Raw genomic sequence first — 23,298 nt, 5'->3', positions numbered from 1 at the left:
AACCCAAGCCAATTAACCTACAAACATGCACGTCTTTGGAGTGTGGGAGGAAACCGAAGATCTCGGAGAAAACCCAAGGGAGTCGCAGGGAGAACGTACAAACTCCGTACAGACAGCACCCGTAGTCCGGATCAAACCCGGGTGCCTGGCGCTGTAAGGCAACAACTCTACTGCTGCGCTACCGTGCTGAAGGATCAGCATTCAGCAGCTTCACTGCAGTCTGGGCATCACTCTGTCTGGCTTCAGTCACCCACTATAACTACGGGTCACAGTCTACCCTAGAGAGCTCCTGGCACAACGGAGTTCCATGAGGATCCTGTGGAACCCCGCATGCTCCCCCATTCTTGATTCTGTTTGTTTAGTTTAGACACAACGCGGAAACAAGCTTTTTGGTCCAGCGGTCCACACCGACCAGCGATCACCCATTACACTAACACTATCCTACACACGCTAGTGACAATTTACACATATACCAAGCCAATTAGCCAACAAACCTGCACGTCTTTGCAGTGTGGGAGGAAACCGAAGATCCCGGAGAAAAGCCACGCAGGTCACGGGGAGAACGTACAAACTCCGTGCAGACAGCACCCGTGGTCGGGATTGAACCAGGGTCTCTAGTGCTGTGAGGCAGCAACTCTACCGCAACGCCCCCCCCTATTAATGTCACGTGAACCGAGATACAGTGAAAAGCCCTTGATTTTGTTTTTCATTATTCACTCAAGTGATGTGGGCTTCACAGTCTAGATTGTCTCTGCTTTTTCCCCCCTGGCAAAGTCCATCATTTCTACTTCTCTTTGCTGGACTCCCTCTGCCATGTGTCTGGCCGTTCTGCCAGGTGCATTGCCTTCCATCATCTTACAAAGTGTTATGTTTTTAGACTGGAGACTTTAGAGATAAAGCGCCGAAATAGGCTCTTCGGCCCACCGCATTCGCGCCGACCAGCAATCACCCCATACACTATCCTACACACTAGCCAATTAACCTACAAACCTAAGATAGACACAAAATGCTGGAGTCTCAGCAGGACAGGCAGCATCTCTAAACACCTTTTTAAGAAGGAACTGCAGATGCTGGAAAATCGAAGGTAGACAAAAGCGCTGGAGAAACTCAGCGGGTGCGGCAGCATCTATGGAGCGAAGGAAATAGACGACGTTTCGGGCCGAAACCCTTCTGACACGTTCTCTAAACACCCGGATGGCTTTGGAGTGTGAGAGGAAACTGCAGATGCTGGAAAATCGAAGGTAGACAAAAGTGCTGGAGAAACTCAGCAGGTGCGGCAGCATCTATGGAGCGAAGGAAATAGGCAACGTTTCGGGCTGAAACCCTTCTGACAGGCTAGATGCAGGAAGCTTGTTCCCGATGTTAGGGAAGTCCAGCACAAGGGGTCACAGCTTAAGGATAAGAGGGAGATCCTTTAAAACCGAGATGGGATTAACTTTTTTCACACAGAGAGTGGTGAATCTCTGGAACTCTCTGCCACAGAGGGTAGTTGAGGCCAGTTCATTGGCTATATTTAAGAGGGAGTTAGATGTGGCCCTTGTGGCTAAGGGGATCAGGGGGTATGGAGAGAAGGTAGGTACGGGATACTGAGTTGGATGATCAGCCATGATCATATTGAATGGCGGTGCAGGCTCGAAGGGCCGAATGGCCTACTCCTGCACCTAATTTCTATGTTTCTAAGTATACAAACCCAAGCCAATTAACCTACAAACCTGTACGTCTTTGGAGTGTGGGAGGAAACCGAAGATCTGGGAGAAAACCCATGCGGTCACAGGGAGAACGTACAAACTCGGTACAGACAGCACCCTTAGTCGGGATCGAACCCGGGTCCGTGGCGCTGTCAGGCGAGCGAGCTGGACCCACTCTGCCAATAGTCACCCAGCCTGATTTGTAGGCTAATTAGCTTGGGTAAAAGTGCACATTTCCCCTAGTTTGCCGCTGCAAGCAGAAGTTAAATGTTGTTTGTTGGCGCCAGAAACATGACCCTTGTGCCCTGCCCAGGTGAGGTCTGTATGATTTTGCCGCCTTGCAGGCAAAACAAAGCGTTTCACTGTGCATGGTTACATGTGACAATGAAGTGTTGAATCAGAGGGGACCGTCATGGAAGCAGTTGTCCGTGATCTTCCAACATTCTAGGACGGCGGGGAGTGGGGTGCTTGGAATTTCAGACAGCTTTTAATAAGTGATTAGTGTGCGGAAATGCTTTTTGAGTGTGGCAGAGAATAGACAATAGGTGCAGGAGTAGGCCATTCAGCACTTCAAGCCAGCACCACACATTCAATGTGATCATGGCTGATCATCCCCAATCAGTACCCCGTTCCTGCCTTCTCCCCATATCCCCTGACTCCGCTATTTTTAAGAGCCCTATCTAGCTCTCTCTTGAAAGCACCCAGAGAACCTGCCTCCACCGCCCTCTGAGGCAGAGAATTCTACAGACTCACCACTCTCTGTGAGAAAAAGTGTTTCCTCGTCTCTGTTCTGAATGGCTTACTCCTTATTCTTAAACTGTGGCCCCTGGTTCTGGACTCCCCCAACATAGGAAACATGTTTCCTGCCTCTAGCATGTCCAAACCCTTAACATTCTTATATGTTGCAATGAGATCCCCTCTCATCGTTCTAAACTCCAGAGTGTACAAGGCCAGCCGCTCCATTCTCTCAGCGTATGACAGTCCCGCCATCTCAGGAATTAACCTACTCCCTCAATAGCAAGAATGTCCTTCCTCAAATTAGGGGACCAAAACTGCACACAATACTCCAGGTGAGGTCTCACTAGGGCTCTGTACAACTGCAGAAGGACCCCTTTGCTCCTATATTCGATACCTCTTGTTATAAAGGCCAACATGCCATTTGCTTTCTTCACTGCCTGCTGTACCTTCATGCTTACTTTCATTGACTGATGAACAAGGACCCCCAGATCCCGTTGTACTTCCCCTTTTCCCAACTTGACGCCATTTAGATAGTAATCTGCCTTCCTGTTTTTGCTACCAAAGTGGATAACCTCACATTTATCCACATTAAACTTCATCTGCCATTCATCTGCCCACTCCCCCAACCTGTCTAAGTCACCCTGCATTCTCATAGCATCCTCCTCAAAGTTCACACTGCCACCCAGCTTTGTGTCATCTGCAAATTTGCTAATGTTACTTTGAATCCTTCATCCAAATCATTGATGTATATTGTAAATAGCTGCGGTCCCAGCACCGAGCCTTGCGGTAACCCACTAGTCACTGCCAGTTAGACAGGTACATGGATAGGACAGGTTTTGGAGCGATATGGACCAAACGCGGGCAGGTGGGACTAGTGTAGCTGGGACATGTTGGCCGGTGTGGGCAAGTTGGGCCGAAGGGCCTGTTTCCATGGTGTATCACTCTATGTCTATGGGATACTGAGTTGGATGATCAGCCAAGATCAGATTGAATGGCGGTGCAGGCTCGAAGGGCCGAATGGCCTACTCCTGCACCTAATTTCTATGTTTCTATGTCTCTATGTGAAGGGATATTGGTGGAAGAGCAATAGTAGATAGAGTAGTAATTCACAGGGCGGCAGGGCTGTGCTGGAGTCCCCGCTGCTCACAATATTTGCTGATGATCTGCATCAGCGTAGAAAATGCACTATTTAAGGATAAGGGGGAAGTCTTTTAGGACCAAGATGAGAAAATCATTTTTTACATAGAGAGTGGTGAATCTGTGGAATTCTCTGCCACAGAAGGTAGTTGAGGCCAGTTCATTGGCTATATTTAAGAGGGAGTTAGATGTGGCCATTGTGGCTAAAGGGATCAGGGGGTATGGAGAGAAGGCAGGGATGGGATACTGAGTTGGATGATCAGCCATGATCATATCGAATGGTGGTGCAGGCTCGAAGGGCCGAATGGCCTACTCCTGCACCTATTTTCTATGTTTCTGAATCTGAAGAAGGGTCCCACTGCAAAGGGACAGGCTGAGGACGGGCCACGATCCGAAACGTCATCCGTCCATGTTCTCCAGAGATGCTGCCGGGCCTACACTTAAACTGTAAGTTTCCTTTTGTAACTGCAAGCTAAACAAAACACTGAATGCTGTGTGTTACATTGTTGAACAGTGTCCGTGGAAGCAATCATTGTCAATTTCCATGCCCTCCCATGGTGAAACTGACACCATGAGACAATGATGTCCAATTACTGCAGGGACGTTACATGGAAACAGTTATCCCTCTTAGATATTTTTGTTTGCTGGACTGTTTTTTTTTCTTCTACTTCTCAATTTCCAAAAAAGGTTTTGTGGTTCGATAGTTCCCCAGCAAAATCACATTAGAATTAATTCTGCAAGCACAATATAAATAGTGTTCCTCAATTCATCACCCATGTCATAGCTAATCTGTGGTTAGCGACTCAGATCAGTTTAGTTTATTGTCTCGTGTACCAAGGTACAAAGAAAAGCTTTTGTTGCGTGCTAACCAGCCAACGGAAAGACAATACATGATTACAATCGAAGGTAGATCACAAAATGCTCAGCGGGGCAGGCAGCATCTCTGGAGAGAAGGAATGGGTGATGTTTCAGGTCGAGACCCTTCTGCAGACTACATCCCATTCCTTCTCTCCAGAGATGCTGCCTGTCCTGCTGAGTTACTCCAGCATTTTGTGACTTACCTTCGATTTAAACCAGCATCTACAGTTCTTTCCTACACATGATTACAATTGAGCCATCCACAGTGTACAGATACATGATAAGGGAATAATGTTTAGTTTAGAGCTACAGTGCAGAAACAGGCCCTTTGGCCCATCGATCAATCCACAACCACTAGCACTTTCTTACACACACTAGGGACAATTTAGAATTATACCAAGCCAATTAACCTACAAACCTGTGCGTCTTTGGAGTGTGGGAGGAAACAGGAGCACCTGGAGAAAACCCACACAGTCATGGGGAGAACGTACAAACTCCGTACAGACAGCACCAGTAGTCAGGATCGAACCCGGGTCTCTGGCGCTGTGAGGCAGCAACTCTACCTTGGTGCCATTTGGTGTGAGGTAAAGTCAGTAAAGTCACAGGAAGAGATGCAAGGCCAGGGGGTGAGAGGATGGAACCATTTTCCTGACCATCACATGATGGGAAGGGGATGTTACTCAATCTCGACTCGAGCTATTACTAACACAAAACCCACAAGAGGAACTCGAGCATGCGACAGACTTCCTGCTTTGAATTCCCGACAAAGTGAGCGGAGAGAGAGAGAGAGAGAGAGAGCAGAAGAATGTCCCCGTCCGGGACAATCCTGATCGGTCTCTTCCTTTACCTGCGGCAAGGTAGGACGGGACCCTTGGATGAAGGGCGTAGTGACGGGGGGCATTGTCGGGACTCTGCCTCCTGTCTCCCTGCGGTTGGGAACTCTGGAGAGCGGGCACTTCCTGAGGGGTGTGACCGGGTCACTGCGAAACACAGGGGCAGGGGCAGGGGCAAGGGGCAAGGGGCGCACAGGTCTTCACCCAGAGAGTTGTGAATCTGTGGAATTCTCTGCCACAGAAGGCAGTGGAGGCCGATTCACTGGATGATTTCAAGAGAGCGTCGCGGCACAGTGGCACAGCGGTAGAGTTGCTGCCTTACAGCGCCGGAGACCCGGGTTCGATCCCCACCACGGGTGCTGTCTGTACGGAGTTTGCACGTTCTCCCCGTGACCGCGTGGGTTTTCTCCGAGATCTTCGGTTTCCTCCCACACTCCAAAGACGTGCAGGTTTGTAGGTTAATTGGCCTGGTATCATTGTAAATTGTCCCTCGTGGGTGTAGGATATTGTTAGTGTGTGGGGATCGTTGGTCGATGCGGACTTGTTGGTGGAAGGCCCTGTTTCCACGCTGTATCTCGAAACTAAAGAGTTGGATGTAGCTCTTAGGACTGATGGAATCAAGGGATATGGGTGAAAAAGCAGGAACGGGCTACTGATTTTGCATGATCATATTGAATTGCGGTGCTGGCTCGAAGGGCCGAATGGCCTTCTCCTGCACCTAATTTCTATGTTTATCAGTGAAGGGTGAGGAGAGGAGGGGCCCTTCTGTAGGGAGGGGGACACAATCACCTGAGGGTTTTGGCAGCCCGCAGGCACAGATGCCAGTGATTGACCCATTAAACCTGGGATAGATGGAAGGGGGAACATAGAACAGTACAGCACAGGAACAGGCCCTTCAGCCCACAATGTCTGTGCTGACCATGCTGCCCTTACTATCCAGCGGTATGAACATTGTTTCTCTAACTTCAAGTAACCCTTGCATTCCATCCCATCCTAGTTCTCCGATTGGTTTCATTGTCCGCCTGATCAAATATTACTGACTGTATGCATCATGTTCACTTTCCCCTCAGACAACAATGAACCATTCCACACTTCCTTACCGCCATCTGCTTTGATCTGTCGTCTTCACACCTTGCCCTTCCGTATCTCTAGACTCCCTCTCCCCTGACTCTCAGTCTGAAGATGCACAAAACGTCACCCATTCCTTCTCTCCAGAGATGCTGCCTGTCCCGCTGAGTTACTCCAGCATTTTGTGTCTATCTATCTTCGGTATGAATATTGATTTCTCTAATTTCAAGTAACCCTTCTCCCTCCGACCCTCCCCCACCCTAGTTGTCCTATTAGTTTCACTGTGTTCCTTCGTTATCATCGCTTCCACAGCCAACAATGGCCCATTGTGGGCTCCACCTTTCCTGTGTCGTCGGTGCTGGCTCTGGTTCTCTTCTGCACAGTTTCAAACCTCTGGTTTCTCATTCCCCTCACTCTCATATGATCCATATCGCTCCAAGCCCCACATGTCTATGTGCCTCTTAAAACACCACTATAGTATCTGCCTCCATCACCACCATGGCAACAAAAAAGCTTTTCACTGTACCTCGATACACGTGACTATAAACTAAACTAAACTAATCTCTCTCTCCAGCCCTCTCTCTCCCTCTCCGACTCTTTCTCCCCCTCTCTCCTCCACTTTCTATCTCCCACACCCTCTCTCCCCCACACTCTCCCTCACTCTGCCTCTCTCCCTCTCACTCTCTCTCCATCTGTCTCTCCCTCTCTATCTATCTCTCACTCCCTCTGTCTGTCCCCCTCTCTCTCTCCCTCTCTCTCTCTCTCTCTATTCCCCCCTCTCACCCCTCTCTCCTCTTCTCTCTCTCTCCACCCCTCTCTCTCCTCTTCTCTCCCCCCCTCTCTCTCTCACCCCTCTCCTCTCTCCACCCCCTCTCTCCTCCCCTCTCTCTCCACCCCTCCCCTACCCCCCTCCCCTCTCCCCCCCTATCCCCCTCCTCTCTCCCCCTCCTCCTCTCCCCCCCCATCTCTCTCTCTCCCGCCCCTCTCTCCCCGCTCTCTGTGTCTGTCCCCCCACTCTCTCTGTTTGACCCCCAGTCTCCGCGTCTAACGCCGTGTCCCCTGCCCTGCATCTGTCTCCTCAGATTCTGGTGAACTTCCACCGCTGCACCATCGAGAGCATCCTTACCAACTGCATCACAGTATGGTATGGCAACCGTTCTGTCTCCCACCGGAAAGCATTGCAGAGGGTGGTGAAAATTGCCCAACGCATCACCGGTTCCTCGCTCCCCTCCATTGAGTCTGTCCAGAGCAAGCGCTGTCTGCGGAGGGCGCTCAGCATCGCCAAGGACTGCTCTCACCCCAACCATGGACTGTTTACCCTCCTACCATCCGGGAGGCGCTACAGGTCTCTCTGTTACCGGACCAGCAGGTCCAGGAACAGCTTCTTCCCTGCGGCTGTCACACTACTCAACAACGTACCTCGGTGACTGCCAATCACCCCCCTCCCCCCGGACACTCCTCCCACAGGAAAAACACTATGACTGTATGCATGTAAATAGATTTATTTATTGAAATCATATTCTACGTCGCTCTTCCAGGGAGATGCTAACTGCATTTCGTTGTCTCTGTACTGTACACTGACAATGACAATTAAAGTTGAATCTGAATCTGAATCTGAATCTGTTGCAGCTGAGCCTGCGGTTCATTGCGATGTGTTGCAGCCGCAGCTGCTGGTGCTGGTGGTGCAGAGGGAGTCGGCGAGGCTGCTCTGCCAGTACCAGTGTGAGAGCACAAACAAGTCGGTGCCGCTGACCCAGCCCGTGCAACTCAAGCTGCTGCTGTTCCGGGACTCAGAGAGCAACGTGCTCAACACGGGCCAGGACACCATCATATCCAAGCTGGAGACGGTGTGGGATCTGCCGGATAGAGGTGCCAACGACAGCGGCATGTACTTCTGCCAGGGGACCTACAAATCCACGAACTTCAAAGGCCCCGGGACTCTGCTGCTTGTCCACCGTGAGTAGCGGCTCCACCAGAGAGAAACATAGACAATAGGTGCAGGAGTAGAGGCCATTCGGCCCTTCGAGCCTGCACCGCCATTCAATATGATCATGGCTGATCATCCAACTCAGTATCCTGTACCTGCCTTCTCTCCACACCCCCTGATCCCTTTAGCCACAAGGGCCACATCTAACTCCCTCTTAAATATAGCCAATGAACTGTGGCCTCAACTATCTTCTGTGGCAGAGAATTCCACAGATTCACCACTCTCTGTGTGAAAAATGATTTTCTCATCTCGTTCCTAAAAGACTTCCCTCTTATCCTTAAACTGTGACCCCTAGTTCTGGACTTCCCCAACATTGGGAATAATCTTCCTGCATCTAGCCTGTCCAATCGCTTAAGAATTTTGTAAGTTTCTATAAGATCTCCCCTCAATCTTCTAAATTCTAGCGAGTACAAGCCGAGTCTATCCAGTCTTTCTTCATATGAAAGTCCTGACATCCCAGGAATCAGTCTGGTGAACCTCGAGATCATCGTGGGCGGCAAAGACAATAGACAACAGGTGCAGGAGTAGGCCATTCAGCCCTTCGAGCCAGCACCGCCATTCAATGTGATCATGGCTGATCATTCAGAATAAGTACCCCGTTCCTGCTTTCTCCCCATTTCCCTTGATTCCTTTAACCCTAAGAGCTAGATCTAACTCTCTCTTGAAAGCATCCAGTAAATTGGCCTCCATTGCCTTCTGTGGCAGAGAATTCCACAGATTCACAACTCTCTGGGTGAAAAGGTTTTTCCTCATCTCAGTCCTAAATGGCCTACCCATTATTCTTAAACGGTGACCCCTGGTTCTGGGCTCCCCCCAACATCGGGAACATTTTTCCTGCATATAGCCTGACCAATCCCTTAAGAATTTTATGTTTCTATAAGATCCTTCTGAATTGAAGTCCTCTTTCTTCAATGAACATGGTCTTCCTCTCCAATCATCCCCAATCAGTACCCCGTTCCTGCCTTCTCCCCATATCCCCGAACTCTGCTAACCTTTAAGAGCCCTATCTAGCTCTCTCTTGAAAGCATCCAGAGAACCGGCCTCCACCGCCGTCTGAGGCAGAGAATTCCACAGACTCACCAGAGAGGGCAGCAGGAGACGAGGAAACAATTCTCAAGGGATTGGACAGGCTAGATGCAGGAAAAATGTTCCCCATGTTTGGGGGCAGTCCAGAAACAGGGGTCACAGTTTTAAGACTAAGGGGTAGGCTATTTAGATTTAGAAGGGGTAGATGAGGAAAAACGTTTTCACCCAGGGAGTTGTGAATCTGTGGAATTCTCTGCCACAGAGGGCAGTGGAGGACAATTCACTGGATGTTTTTAAGAGAGTTAGATTTAGCTCTTAGGGTTAAAAGAATCAAGGGATACGGGAGAAAGCAGAAACGGGGTACTGGTTTTGGATGGTCAGCCATGATCATGTTGAATTAATGGCCTACTCCTGTGCCCATTTTCTATGTTTCTATGGTACAGAGAGGGGGGGGTGGGGGGGGGACTGAGTATGTGTCACTTAAGATGGACACATAAAGCTGGAGTAACTGAGTGGGACAGGCAGCATCTCGGAAGAGAAGGAATGGGTGACGTTTCGGGTGGAGACCCTTCTTCAGACAGAGTCAGGGGGGAGGGAAACAAGAGATATAGATGATTATAGAGAGAGAGATAGAACAAATGGGGATGTGTAGGAAGGAAGTGCAGATACTGGTTTACACCAAGGATAAACACAAAATGCTGGAGTAACTCAGCTGGACATGCAACGTCTCTGGAGGGAAGGAATGGGTGACGTTTCTGGTCAAGTCTGAAGAAGGGTCTCGACCCAAAACGTCACCCGTTCCTTCTCTCCAGTTGGGTTACTCCAGCATTTTGTCTATCTTCGGGAAAATCTGGGTGTGTGTAGGAAGGTACATAGAAACATAGACACTAGGTGCAGGAGTAGGCTATTCGGCCCTTCGAGCCTGCACCGCCATTCAATATGATCATGGCTGATCATCCAACTCAGTATCCTGTACCTGCCTTCTCTCCATACCACCTCATCCCTTTAGCCACAAGGGTCTCTGCGGAAGGCGGAATGGGACGGAGATGGGAAGATGTGATTAGTGGTGGGATCATGTTGGGTTGATGGTGGAAATGTCGGAGGATGATGTGTTGGTTGGGGAGGTGACGGGGTGAAAGGTGAGGGCCAGGGGAACTCTATCCTTGTTCCATCTGAGAAAAGGGGGAGCGAGAGGACAAGTACAGGACAGAGAAGGGACGCGGGTGGGAGATGCAAGTTAAAGGGCCTGTCCCACTTGGACGTCATTTGCGCCCCATTTATGCATCATATGTAAAATAGGTCGACATGTCGTGATGCGTGACATCGCGCGCAAATCACGGGCCAGCACAACCGTCTGGTGCCCGTGATGTCATTAGAATACACTCCGGGCGCGCGGCAGGATGTTGGCGCAAGGACGTTGATGCACGGTGACGTAACCATGCGTCACCACGCAATACACGCGAGACGTCGGGACGCCAGCATGCGTACCCAATGCGTCAGCGTGCGTACATGATACGTCACGAAGGGGCGCGCGAGGATTTAGCTCCTGTACTAAATATTGGAGCGCCGCGCGATACCGCGCGCCACCGCATACGATTCCACGCCTCACCAGGCGCACTCCACACGTCACGATGCGTCGACCTAATTTGCATATAACGCATAAATGAGGCACAAATGACGGCCAAGTGGGACAGGCCCTGAAGTCTCCAGAAACAACTGTGGCTGGAGAGGAAGACCATGTTCATTGAAGAAAGAGGACTTCAATTCAGAAGGAACTTATAGAAACATCAAATTCTTAAGGGATTTGTCAGGCTATATGCAGGAAAAATGTTCCTGATGTTGTGGGGGAGCCCAGAACCAGGGGTCACAGTTTAAGAATAATGGGTAGGCCATTTAGGACTGAGATGAGGAAAAACCTTTTCACCCAGAGAGTTGTGAATCTGTGGAATTCTCTGCCACAGAAGGCAATGGAGGCCAATTTACTGGATGCTTTCAAGAGAGAGTTAGATCTAGCTCTTAGGGTTCAAGGAATCAAGGGAAATGGGGAGAAAGCAGGAACGGGGTACTGATTCTGAATGATCAGCCATGATCATATTGAATGGCGGTGCTGGCTTGAAGGGCTGAATGGCCTACTCCTGCACCTATTTTCTGTGTTTCTTTCCATGTTTCTAGGAAATCTCGGATCTCCTACTCGCCCGGCTTTATCTAGCTTCCTGCGGAAGGCGGAAAGGGGGTGGGGATGGAAAGATGTGACTGGTGGTGGGATCGTGTTGGAGGTGATGGAAATGTCGGTGGATGATGTGTTGGACGGGTGTTAGAGGTTATGGGGAAAGGCAGGAGGATGGGGATAGGAGGGAGAGATACATCAGCTATGATTGAATGGTGGAGTGCACTTGATGGGCCGAATGGCCTAATTCTGCTCTTATCCTTATGAACTTCATTCCCTGTAAGTTGGTCAGGCAGCATCAGTCTGAAGTTGGGTCCCGACCCCAAACACCGCCTGTCCATTCCCCTCCACGGATGCTGCCTGACACGTTTAGTTCCTCCAGCACTTTGTGTTTTTGTTCGAGATTGGATCATTGTTGGGCTGGGAACTGTTTTTGACCAGGGAGCCAGCGGTAAACGCAGGAAATATTCAGCAGGTCAGGCAGCGGCTGGAGGGAGGAACAGATGAGGTTTCAGGTCACCTGGCGCAGTGTGTTCGAGCTGTTCACGCAGGTGCTGTCTGACCTGCCGAGTGTTTATCTCGGGTTTTCAGCGTCTGCTTTCCGTTTGTAGTGGGCGAGAAGCCAGCAGACAACACACGGAACGTTGTCCTTCTGGCCGTCTGCTGCGGGCTGGCCGCCTACTGTCTCTGCCTCACCACGGTCGTCTGCATCCGGAAAAAGGTGGGTGGCATGGGGTGGCACAGCACCCACTGCGGGGGGGGGGGGAGAAGTGGGCCCAGTGACGGGGGGAGGGGGTGGTCCTGGGGGGGGGGGGAGTGGGCCAGTGTCGGAAAGAGGTCCAGTGACGGAGGGGGAGTGGTCCCGTGATGGAGGATGGAGTGGTCCAGTGATGGAGGATGGAGTGGTCCAGTGATGGAGGATGGAGTGGTCCAGTGATGGAGGATGGAGTGGTCCAATGATGGAGGATGGAGTGGTCCAGTGACGGAGGAGAGATTGATCCAGTGATGGAGGGGGAGTGGTCCAGTGATGGGGGATGGAGTGGTCCAGTGACGGAGGAGAGATTGATCCAGTGATGGAGGGGGAGTGGTCCAGTGATGGGGGATGGAGTGGTCCAGTGACGGAGGAGAGATTGATCCAGTGATGGAGGGGGAGTGGTCCAGTGATGGAGGATGGAGTGGTCCAGTGATGGAGGATGGAGTGGTCCATCCAGTGATGGAGGATGGAGTGGTCCAGTGATGGAGGATGGAGTGGTCCAGTGATGGAGGATGGAGTGGTCCAGTGATGGAGGATGGAGTGGTCCAGTGGAGGATGGAGAGGATGGAGAGGTCCAGTGATGGAGGGGGATGATGGGGATGGAGTGGTCCAGTGATGGAGAGGATTGATCCAGTGAGGGGGTCCAGTGATGGGGGATGGAGTGGTCCAGACGGAGGAGAGATTGATCCAGTGATGGAGGGGGAGTGGTCCAGTGATGGAGGATGGAGTGGTCCAGTGATGGAGGATGGAGTGGTCCAGTGATGGAGGATGGAGTGGTCCAGTGATGGAGGATGGAGTGGTCCAGTGATGGAGGATGGAGTGGTCCAGTGATGGATGGAGGATGGAGTGGTCCAGTTATGGAGGATGGAGTGGTCCAGTGATGGAGGAGAGATTGATCCAGTGATGGAGGGGGAGTGGTCCCATGACGGAGGGGGGGGTAGGGATTTCCCCAGGGATTCCCCAGATTGACCCACAGCCCCCACCCTGTGTGACACAGCTCCAAACGGTCACTCAATGAGTAGTTTGACATCACCGCGCTCGGCCCGGCCGGTGTGGGCAGATCTGAGCGGCAGAGAGACGGGCGGGGAGGGGGTTTCCATGGGAACCACTGGGCAGTTACAGAATAAAGGGGTCATCCATTTAGACCGAGATGTGGAACAAATAGAACGGGCACGGTGGCGCAGCGGTAGCGTTGCCGCCTTGCATCGCCAGAGACCCGGGTTCGATCCCGACTACGGGTGCTGTCTGTACGGAGTTTGCACGTTCTCCCCGTGACCTGCGCTGGTTTCCTCTGCGATCTTCGGTTCCCTCCCGCATTCCAAAGACGTACAGGTTTGTAGGTTAATTGGCTTGGTATAAATGTAAAATTGTCCCTAGCGAGTGTAGGGTAGAGTTAATGGGCGGCGGATCGCTGGTCGGTACGGACATAGTGGGCCGAAGGGCCTGTTTCCATGCTGCATCTCTAAACTTTAAAGAAACTAAAATGTGTGCAGTACAGTAGAAGGCCCGTCTGCCCACAATGTTGAACATAATGCCAAGTTAATGTGTGATCCTTTTCCCGCTATTCCCAGCATATCCATGTGCCTATCTTATAGCCCCTCAAACACCACCAATGTAGCAGTCTCCTCCACCAGCCCTGGCAGCGTGTTCCAAACTTGTCCCTCTCATGTCCGCTAGTCTTTGACGTTTCCACCCTGGGAGAAATGTTCTGACTGTCTCTGAGACCGACATGGATCTTTGGAACACACTAGCCCAGAGGGTGGCAGCGGTAGAGTGCTGCCTCACAGCGCCCGAGACCCGGGTTCGATCCTGGCTACAGGTGCTGTCTGTACGGAGTTTCTACCTTCTCCCCATGGGTTTTCTCCGGGAGCTCCCAAAACTAATCCTGCCACATCCCAAAGACGTCCAGGTTTGTGGGCGAATTGGCTTCTTTGACTTGTCCCTACTGTGTAGGATAGTTCTGGGTGTGAATGGGTGATCGCTGGGGTCGGCGTGGACTGGGTGGCCTGTCTCCATGCTGTATCTCTAAAACACTGCTGTCGGGTGCGGAGAACGGTGGTCCGGTCCCCTGCTCCCCGGTCTTCAGGTGACGTACCTGTCCATGCTCTCTCTCTGTATTTCAGACCTGTTCGCGGTGTAAATCGTCCTGGGCCAAGACTCACAGCGGGAAGACGCGCAAGCCTTCTGCAACCGAGCAGGTGAGTCACCGAGCGGTCGAGTCGCTGCCTCACACCGCCGGAGACCCAGGTTCGATCCTGACCACGGGCGCTGCCTGCACGCTGCATGACTCTACGGTGCTAAAGAGGGAACTGCAGATGCTGGAGAATCGAAGGTTACACAGAAAAAGCTGACTCACGGGCGCAGCATGCCAACGTTTCGCAAACGATCAGGCATAGCCGGACTCTAGACGCAAGTGCGATTAACACATACCGATGGGGGGGGGGGGAGGTTGGCTGCTCGCTGGAGTCTGTAGTCTGTAATCGATACGCCTGAACGAGGTGTTAGTTTGGCATTGATATTCCTGAAGGAGATGTTACAGTGTATTCTCTGGAGCGCAGAAGGTTAAGGGGGGACCTGATAGAGGTCTTTAAAATGATGTGAGGGATAGACACAGTTGATGTGGACAAGCTTTTCCCTTTGAGAATAGGGAAGATTCAAACAAGAGGACATGACTTCAGAATTAAGGGACAGAAGTTTAGGGGTAATATGAGGGGGAACTTCTTTACTCAGAGAGTGGTAGCGGTGTGGAATGAGCTTCCAGTGGAAGTGGTGGAGGCAGGTTCATTGGTATCATTTAAAAATAAATTGGATAGGCATATGGATGAGAAGGGAATGGAGGATTATGGTATGAGTGCAGGCAGGTGGGACTAAGGGAAAAAAAATTGTTCGGCACGGACTTGTAGGGCCGAGATGGCCTGTTTCCGTGCTGTAATTGTTATATGGTTATATGGTTATATGGTTAGTGTAGAGGCACAAACGTGGTGAGTGAATGGTTTCTTTATTCAGGCATTGTAGGTTCGCTATACATGCATGTTCAGCACTCTAACATAATAGCCATTGTTGCCACTGAGAGGCTGTTGCCTCGTGGGCTCGAGCTGAGCTCCTGCTGAGGTGGCAATCTTGTATGTTTCAATGAGATCACCTCTCATCCTTCTAAACTCCAGAGTGTACAAGCCCAGCGGCTCCATTCTCTCAGCATATGACAGTCCCGCCATCCCGGGTGTAAACCTACGCTGCACTCCCTCAATAGCAAGAACGTCCTTCCTCAAATTAGGGGACCAAAACTGCACACAATACTCCAGGTGTGGTCTCACTAGAGCCCTGTACAACTATCCCCAACAGCTCTCACCAACCTCTACAGATGCGCCGGAGAAAGCATTTTATCGGGATGCATCACAGCACCGTTTGGGAACAGCTCCATCCAAGACCACAAGAGATTCTCATGTCAAAGTGGTCTATTGTCGCTCCGGTTGATTCACTGCTGTGCCGGGGGGGGGGGGGGGGGGGGGGGGGGACGGGCAGACCCGTGCCTGTGTCTGACGGGTGACTCACCCCACTCCTCTCTTGTTCCCCAGGCACAGTCGGGCACCGAGAGGCCGGGAGAGCCGGCGGCGGGAGCAGCCGAGAGTGAGAATGCGTACATGGTGAGTACAACATACAACGGGTACACAGTACGTCACGTCTAGTCTCTGACACACACGCGTGTGTTTATGTACGTGTGCGCCTGTGTGTTGTTTCCACTCGTGGGAGACACTAGGACCATCAGGTCATAGCCTCAATATTATAGGATGTATCTTTATAAAGGAGATGAGGAGGAATTTCTTTAGTCAGAGGGTGGTGAATCTGTGGAATTCATTCTCCCGGGAAGTATGTCAGTATTTACAGGGGGTCCCGAATTGTGTGTTTGTCCCGGATAGAGTGGATGTTTCCACCAGTGGGGGAGTCTCGAACAGCCTCAGAATTAAAGGACGTTCTTTTAGGAAGGAGATGAGGAGGAATAACTTTAGTCAGAGGGTGGTGAATCTGTGGAATTCATTGCCGTGGAAGGCTGTGGAGGCCAAGGCAGTGGATATCTTTAAGGCCGAGATCGACAGATTCTTGATTAGTTCTGGTGACAGAGTTTATGGGGAGGAGGCAGGAGAATGGGGTTAGCAGGGAGAGATAGATCAGCTCGAATGGCCTTAATGGGCCGAATGGCCTAATTTGGCCCATCACTTATGAACATGTGAACTTCTGAACATTACAGGGGGGTCCCGGGAAGTGTGTGTCAGTATATACAGGGGTGACGGGGGCTGGGTTGTTACTCTCTTTCAGGGAGGTGCATCGAGGTGTTAGTCACCATACCTTCTTTCCTCTCCGACCTTGACCCGTCCCCCAACTCTCCCCCCCGTCCTCCTACTCTCCCCCCCCTCCCCCCCCCCCCCCCTCCTCCCCTCCACTTCCCCCCTCCCCCAATCTCCAACCCCCGCCCGCATCCCCTCTCCCCCGTCCCCTTACCCCTTCCCTCCTCTTCCCTCCCCTCGCCCCTCTCCCACCCTCCCCCCCCCTTCTCCAACCCCCTCCACCCCTCCCCTCCCCCCTCCCCTCCTCCCCCCCTCCCCCCCCCCCCCCCCCCCCCCCCCCCCCCCCTCTCCCGTCACCCCCCCCTTACCCCCTTTCCTCCCTCCCCCTCTCTTCCCCTACCCTGCCCCGGTTATATGTCTGCAGGCTCTGCAAGGGCGCCAGGAGTCGTTCTACCACACGCTGCACAACAAGGAGAGGTCGGAGGCCGGGGGCACGTCGACAAAGGTGAGCGCTGACCTTTCAACCTTCCCCTCTCAACCTCGCCCCTCTCGCGACCCCCCCTGGCTAGCAGTGAGGGGGCAGGGGTCGGGGGGGGGTGACCATCAGTGTTCCCATTGACTAGTTGGTGACCATTGATGATCCCATTGACTAGTTGGTGACCATTGGTGATCCCATTGACTAGTTGGTGACCATTGGTGTTCCCATTGACTAGTTGGTGACCATTGGTGACCCCATTGACTAGTTGGTGACCATTGGTGACCCCATTGACTAGTTGGTGACCATTGGTGATCCCATTGACTAGTTGGTGACCATTGGTGATCCCATTGACTAGTTGGTGACTATTGATGATCCCATTGACTAGTTGGTGACTATTGATGATCCCATTGACTAGTTGGTGACCATTGGTGATCCCATTGACTAGTTGGTGACCATCTGTGTTCCCATTGACTAGTTGGTGACCATTGGTGATCCCATTGACTAGTTGGTGACCATCCCCATTGACTAGTTGGTGACCATTGGTGATCCCATTGACTAGTTGGTGACCATTGGTGATCCCATTGACTAGTTGGTGACTATTGATGATCCCATTGACTAGTTGGTGACCATTGGTTATCCCATTGACTAGTTGGTGACCATCAGTGTTCCCATTGACTAGTTGGTGACGATTGGTGATCCCATTGACTAGTTGGTGACCATCTGTGTTCCCATTGACTAGTTGGTGACCATTGGTGATCCCATTGACTAGTTGGTGACCATCAATGGTCCCATTGACTAGTTGGTGACCATTGGTGATCCCATTGACTAGTTGGTGACCATTGGTGTTCCCATTGACTAGTTGGTGACCATTGGTTATCCCATTGACTAGTTGGTGACCATTGGTGATCTCACTGGCCACTTGTTGTCAGTTGGAGGTCCCATCCGCCTACGTTTGGCCTTGGTCTTCCCGGATAATATCTGCCAGACCGATCCCTCGGTCACTGTGGCCCAGGGTCACTTCAGTTGGTGGGATCTCCCTGGTCATTGGTACCTGCTGGGTGGTCTCATTCATTATCAGAGTCCATTGGATGGTCGCAGTATACCGGGTATTCGGTGTGGAGAAGGACACAGAGTGCTGGAGTAACTCAGCGGGACAGGCAGCATCTCTGGAGAGAAGGAATAGGTGACGTTTCGGGTCGAGACCCTTGTTCAGTGTGGAGCCTGCGAGGGCAATGTCTGACAGGTGCTGTCAGGGGTATAATACTCTGGGGGTGCGGAGTTTAGGGCGACACAGTGGCGCAGCAGTACAGTTGCTGTCTAAAAGCGCCAGAGACCCAGGTTCGATCCTGACTACGGGTGCTGTCTCTGTGGAGTTTGCACCTTCTCCCTGTGAATTGCCTCCGGGTGCTCTAGTTTCCTCCCACACTCCAAAGACGTGTGGGTTTGTAGGTGGATTGGCTTCTGTAAATTGTCCATGGTGTGTAGGATATAGTGCTGGTCGGCACGGACTCGGTGTGTGGGGGTGATCGCTGTTCGGTGCGGACTCGGTGTTTCCGCTCAGTATCTCGAAACTAAAGTTTGCGAAGGTCTGCTCTCGAAACCCAAGAGACAATTATTCCCCTGGTGGTTTGGGAATTGAATGCAGGTCATGTTAAGCAGGCGTCTCTCACCCTGGTCAGCTCTTGGTCCTCAGTGCAGGAAAACATGTTCTCCATGTTGGGGGAGTCCAGAACCAGGGGTCACAGTTTAAGAATAAGGGGTAGGCCACTTAGGATCGAGATGAGGAGAAACCTTTTCACCCAGAGAGTTGTGAATCTGTGGAATTCTCTGCAGTGGAGGCCAATTCACTGGATGTTTTCAAGAGTGAGTTAGATTTAGCTCTTAGGGCTAACTGAATCAAGGGATATGGGGAAAAAGCCAGAATGGGGTGCTGAATTTGGATGATCAGCCATGATCATATTGAATGGTGGTGTTGGCTCGAAGGGCCGAATAGCCTACTCCTGCACCTATTGTCTATGTTTCAGTCTGTGTAACTCTGGTGTTGTTCCTCCCCTCTCCCATTGCAGAGGAAGAAAGCGGAGCAGACGGAGGTGGAAGATGCAGCCCCTGAGTGCGTCTACGAGACTTTCTGAGTCCGAGTCCCGGAGTGAAGCAAAGCATTGCTGCAGTCTGAATAAAACACAAAGCGCTGGAGGAACTCGGTGAGTCGGGCAGCATCTGTGGACGTGACGTTTCAGGTCTACGCACAAGAAAGTAACTGTCCCTGAGGTTTGTGCTGTGGGGCATCAGGCTTCAGATCAAGGGCTCCGACCAGAAACGTCGCCCATTCCTTCTCTCCAGAGATGCTGCCTGTCCCGCTGAGTTACTCCAGCTCTTTGTGTCTATCTTCGGTGTAAACCAGCATCTGCAGTTCCTTCCTACACAGTTACTCCAGCATGTTATGTTTCACTCAAGGTTTCAGCATCTGCAGTTCCTCATGTCTACATCACCCGGTGGGTTCTGTCTGTCCTGCTGTCTTCAGGGTCGCCTAAGTTGTCGCAGAGACCCTCCCCTTATCCCTGTCCCCAAACATTCTTCTCCAACTACAGACCCCCCCTCCCCCCAGCCAGAAGTAGGTAGGATTCGCTCCCCTTCTCGGAGTGAGATGGTCACTCTTCTTCTCACCGGCTCCACTTTGCCGACTGATTCACCTGCGGAGGCACCGTGACCCGGAGCTCCCAGGTGCCCATCCGTGCCGTCCACAAACGGACCAGAGTCCCGGAATACCGGCACCGAGCTTCAGTGCGTCCCTCAACACGTACTCCTGGAGTCTGGAGTGCTCCAGTCGGCAACATTCCCCGACGGACTTAACAAACGCACTGGGAAACACTCTGAGCAAACCCAAAGTGTTTCAAAGATTAGCAGCACCCACAGCACTTTTATATTCCCACGACAGCTTGCTTGTGGCGGCGCGGTGGCATCGTGATAGATCTACTGCCTCACAGCGCCAGAGATCCGGGTTCGATCCTGACTACGGGTGCTGTCTGTATGGAGTTTGTACGTTCTCCCCTTGACCTGCATGGATTTTCTCCGAGATATTCGCTTTCCTCCCGCACTCCAGAGGTACAGATATGTAGGTTAATTGGCTCGGTATATGTGTAAATTGTCCTCAGTGTGTGTAGGGTAGTGTTAACGTGTAGGGATCACTGGTCGGCATGGACTTGGTGGGCTGAAGGGCCTGATTCCACGCTGTCTCTCTAAACTAAACAGGACAACTCACCACCACTCAAAGGAGGTGAGCAACAAACGGTGGCCACAGGGGGGCGCCGCCACGGTTAGAGCCACTGATTCACCGCCTCCAGAGACCAGGGTACCATCCTGACCTCGGGTGCTGTGTTTGTGGAGTTTGCACGTTCTCTCCGTGACCGCTTGGGTTTTCTCCAGGTGCTCCAGTTTTCTCCCACGTCACAAACACGTTCAGGTTTGTAGGTTAATTGGCCTCTGTAAATTGCCCCATAGTGTGTAAAGTGGATGAGAAAGTGGGATAACACAGCACTCGTGTCAATAGGTGATCGATGGTCAGCATCGACTCGGTGGGCTGAAGGGCCTGTTTCCACACTCTATCTCTGAACTAAATGAATCTGAGCACCTGGAATTGTATAAATGTGCACACATATGCGCGCACACACACGTACATACCTGTAACATATATGAACAAAACTGCACTTTTCCTGAACACTGTAAAATGATTTTTTCTGTATCAATTATGAAACATTTCAATCAACTTAATGTATGTGAACAGCCCGTGGAGCAGGAGTAAGATTCTCAAGCAAGTCGCTTTATTCAAGGCAATTACAAAACTTTTTTTTAAAGCAAAATAAACTATTCAGGATTAAAAAACATGTACAAAATAAGAACTGTGCAAAATTCTTCAGCCATTCTCCGTGGCTACACATCCATTCGTTAGCGTTATAGAATAGAATAGAATGCATTTTATTGTCATTCAAACAGCTTGGTTTGAATGAAATTTCATTTTCTACAGTCTTAACAATGACAAAAAAAACCAAGACCCACACGTAACACAAACATCCATCACAGTAAATCTCCAACACCTCCTCACTGTGATGGAAGGCAAAAGTCTTATATCTTCCCTTTGTTCTTCTCCCGCGGTCCAGCAGTCCAACTGCAGCATCGAGGCGACTGGGGCTCCTGATGTTAAAGCCCCCGGCGGGCGATGGTAAGTCCCGCGGCCGTTTCAGCTGCGCGGGGTGATGTTCGGCCCCGCTCCGAGTCCTTTAAACCCTGCGATTCCAGCAGGAGAAGTTGCCGTTGCGGGAGCTACGAAAAGTGGTCTCCCACCAGGTACCTGGAGCTCCCGATGTTCCTGTCCACTGGGCCTGCGGCCGGAGCCTCCGAAGCTCCGAAGTCGGGTCGCAGCTGCGCGCCACCACAGCTCTCCCCGCTCCGAAGACGGCCAGCTCCGCGATGTCGAGTCCGCAGGCTCCGCGACTGGAGCCCACAGGTCGTTCCGGTTGGAGGCCGTCGCCGGCTCCGCGATGTTAGGCCCAACGACATCGGAGACCCGACGGGGAAAAAGTCGGGTCCCCGTACAGGGAAGAGACTAACGGTTTCTCCCACCCACCACATATACACAGCTAAAAAAATAATAAAAACTAGAGTCAAGACATACATTTAACAAGACAAAATTGTAAAAAAAAGACAGACGGACTGTGGTCGAGCCGCTGCCGATAGGCGCTGCCACACCACATCACATTATATTTGGTAGTGTTGCAAAAAAAGACCATAATTATACCTGGATCCCGTATCACTCATGTGGTCCCCCCCCCCCAGCGTGCTATCCTTTCCCTTATTTTGAGGGGCGTCTCCACCACAATGTGCATCAGCGGAAGGACCTAGACTGTGGTCCTTCCCCCACCAAGCCTTGGCGTTGGCTGCACCGAGCTTCAGTGCGTCCCTCAGCGCGTACTCCTGCAGTCTGCAGCGGGCCAGTCGGCAACATTCTCCGATGGACTTAACGGTCGCACTGGGAAACACTCTGAGAGAACCCAAAGTGTATCAAAGATTCTCAGCACCCACAGCACTTTTATATTCCCACGACAGCTTGGTTGGGGCGGCACAGTGGCGCAGCGGTAGAGCTGCTGCCTTCGGGCGCCAGAGACCCGGGTTCGATCCTGTCTACGGGTGCTGTCTGTACGGAGTTTGAACAATATTCCCGTGACCTGCGTGGGTTTTCTCAGATATCTTCGGCTTCCTCCCACAGTCCAAAGACATACAGGGTTGTAGGTTAATTAGCTTAAGATAAATGTAAATTGTCTGTAGTGTGTGCAGGATAGTGTTAATGTGTGGGGGTCGCTGGTCGGCACGGACTATGTGGGCCGAAGGGCCTGTTTCTACGCTGTAGCTCTAAACTAAACTAAACTAGTGCGAGGACTAGCATGTTGGCCAGACTGAAAGGGTTACATCTGTCCTGATACGGGACAATTACATTCTTACCAGCATCAGCAGCAGGTTTGTAAACACAGACTCAATAGTTGGTGTGTCCTCTGTTGAGCTTCACCCTGCAGGGTGATTGATACCCAACCTGCGCTCCAGGGGCCGTTCCCAGAATTGCACGCCAAAAAATTGTGGAAATAGGGGTAACCGTGAGAGAAAATCGCCAATATCACTGCTGCTCACTGACTTGAGAAAGAGCCGGGGCTGGAGCTGGAGGGTGACTGAGCGGTCTGAACCCGAGCACCAGGGTGTAAGCAGCCGATGGAGCGCATCCCTCGGGACAGCCCCCACTCGCCACCCGGGGTCAACGCTGTCCGGCCACGGCCGCCCCCCCGTGCGGCCGCTCTGTAACGGGTTGTGGGTTGGCAGCGCGCACACACACGCACACACGTACACACACACACGTACACACACACACACACACACAACGAACACACATACACACACACACACGTACACACACACACACGTACACACACACGTACACACACACACACGTACACACACACGTACACACACACACACACACACATACACACACACACACACACACACACACACACACACACACACACACACAACACACACGTACACACACACACACACACACACACACACACACACACACACTCACACACACGTACACACACACACACACATACACACACGTACACACACACACACACACGTACACTCACACACACGCGTACACACACATACACACACGTACACTCACACACACGTACACACACACACGTACACTCACACACACACACAGACACACACGT

At 51.6% G+C, this 23,298-nt stretch overlaps 1 protein-coding gene across 1 annotated transcript; it reads left to right on the top strand.

Moving 5' to 3' along the window:
- The first annotated feature begins 5,069 nt into the window (after positions 1-5,069).
- On the top strand, positions 5,070-22,784 carry LOC129713755 (uncharacterized). The gene is made up of 7 exons (XM_055663035.1): positions 5,070-5,278; positions 7,952-8,278; positions 12,114-12,223; positions 14,380-14,454; positions 15,832-15,900; positions 16,964-17,044; positions 19,084-22,784. Exons 1-7 carry the CDS (start codon positions 5,227-5,229, stop codon positions 19,147-19,149), a joined length of 780 nt encoding a protein of 259 aa, XP_055519010.1. The 5' UTR covers positions 5,070-5,226; the 3' UTR covers positions 19,150-22,784.
- The last annotated feature ends 514 nt before the right edge of the window (positions 22,785-23,298 follow it).

The sequence above is a fragment of the Leucoraja erinacea genome, chromosome 37, assembly GCF_028641065.1.
Source record: "Leucoraja erinacea ecotype New England chromosome 37, Leri_hhj_1, whole genome shotgun sequence".
Classification (NCBI taxonomy): Eukaryota; Metazoa; Chordata; class Chondrichthyes; order Rajiformes; family Rajidae; genus Leucoraja; species Leucoraja erinaceus.
This window is presented reverse-complemented; position numbering and strand designations above follow the sequence as displayed.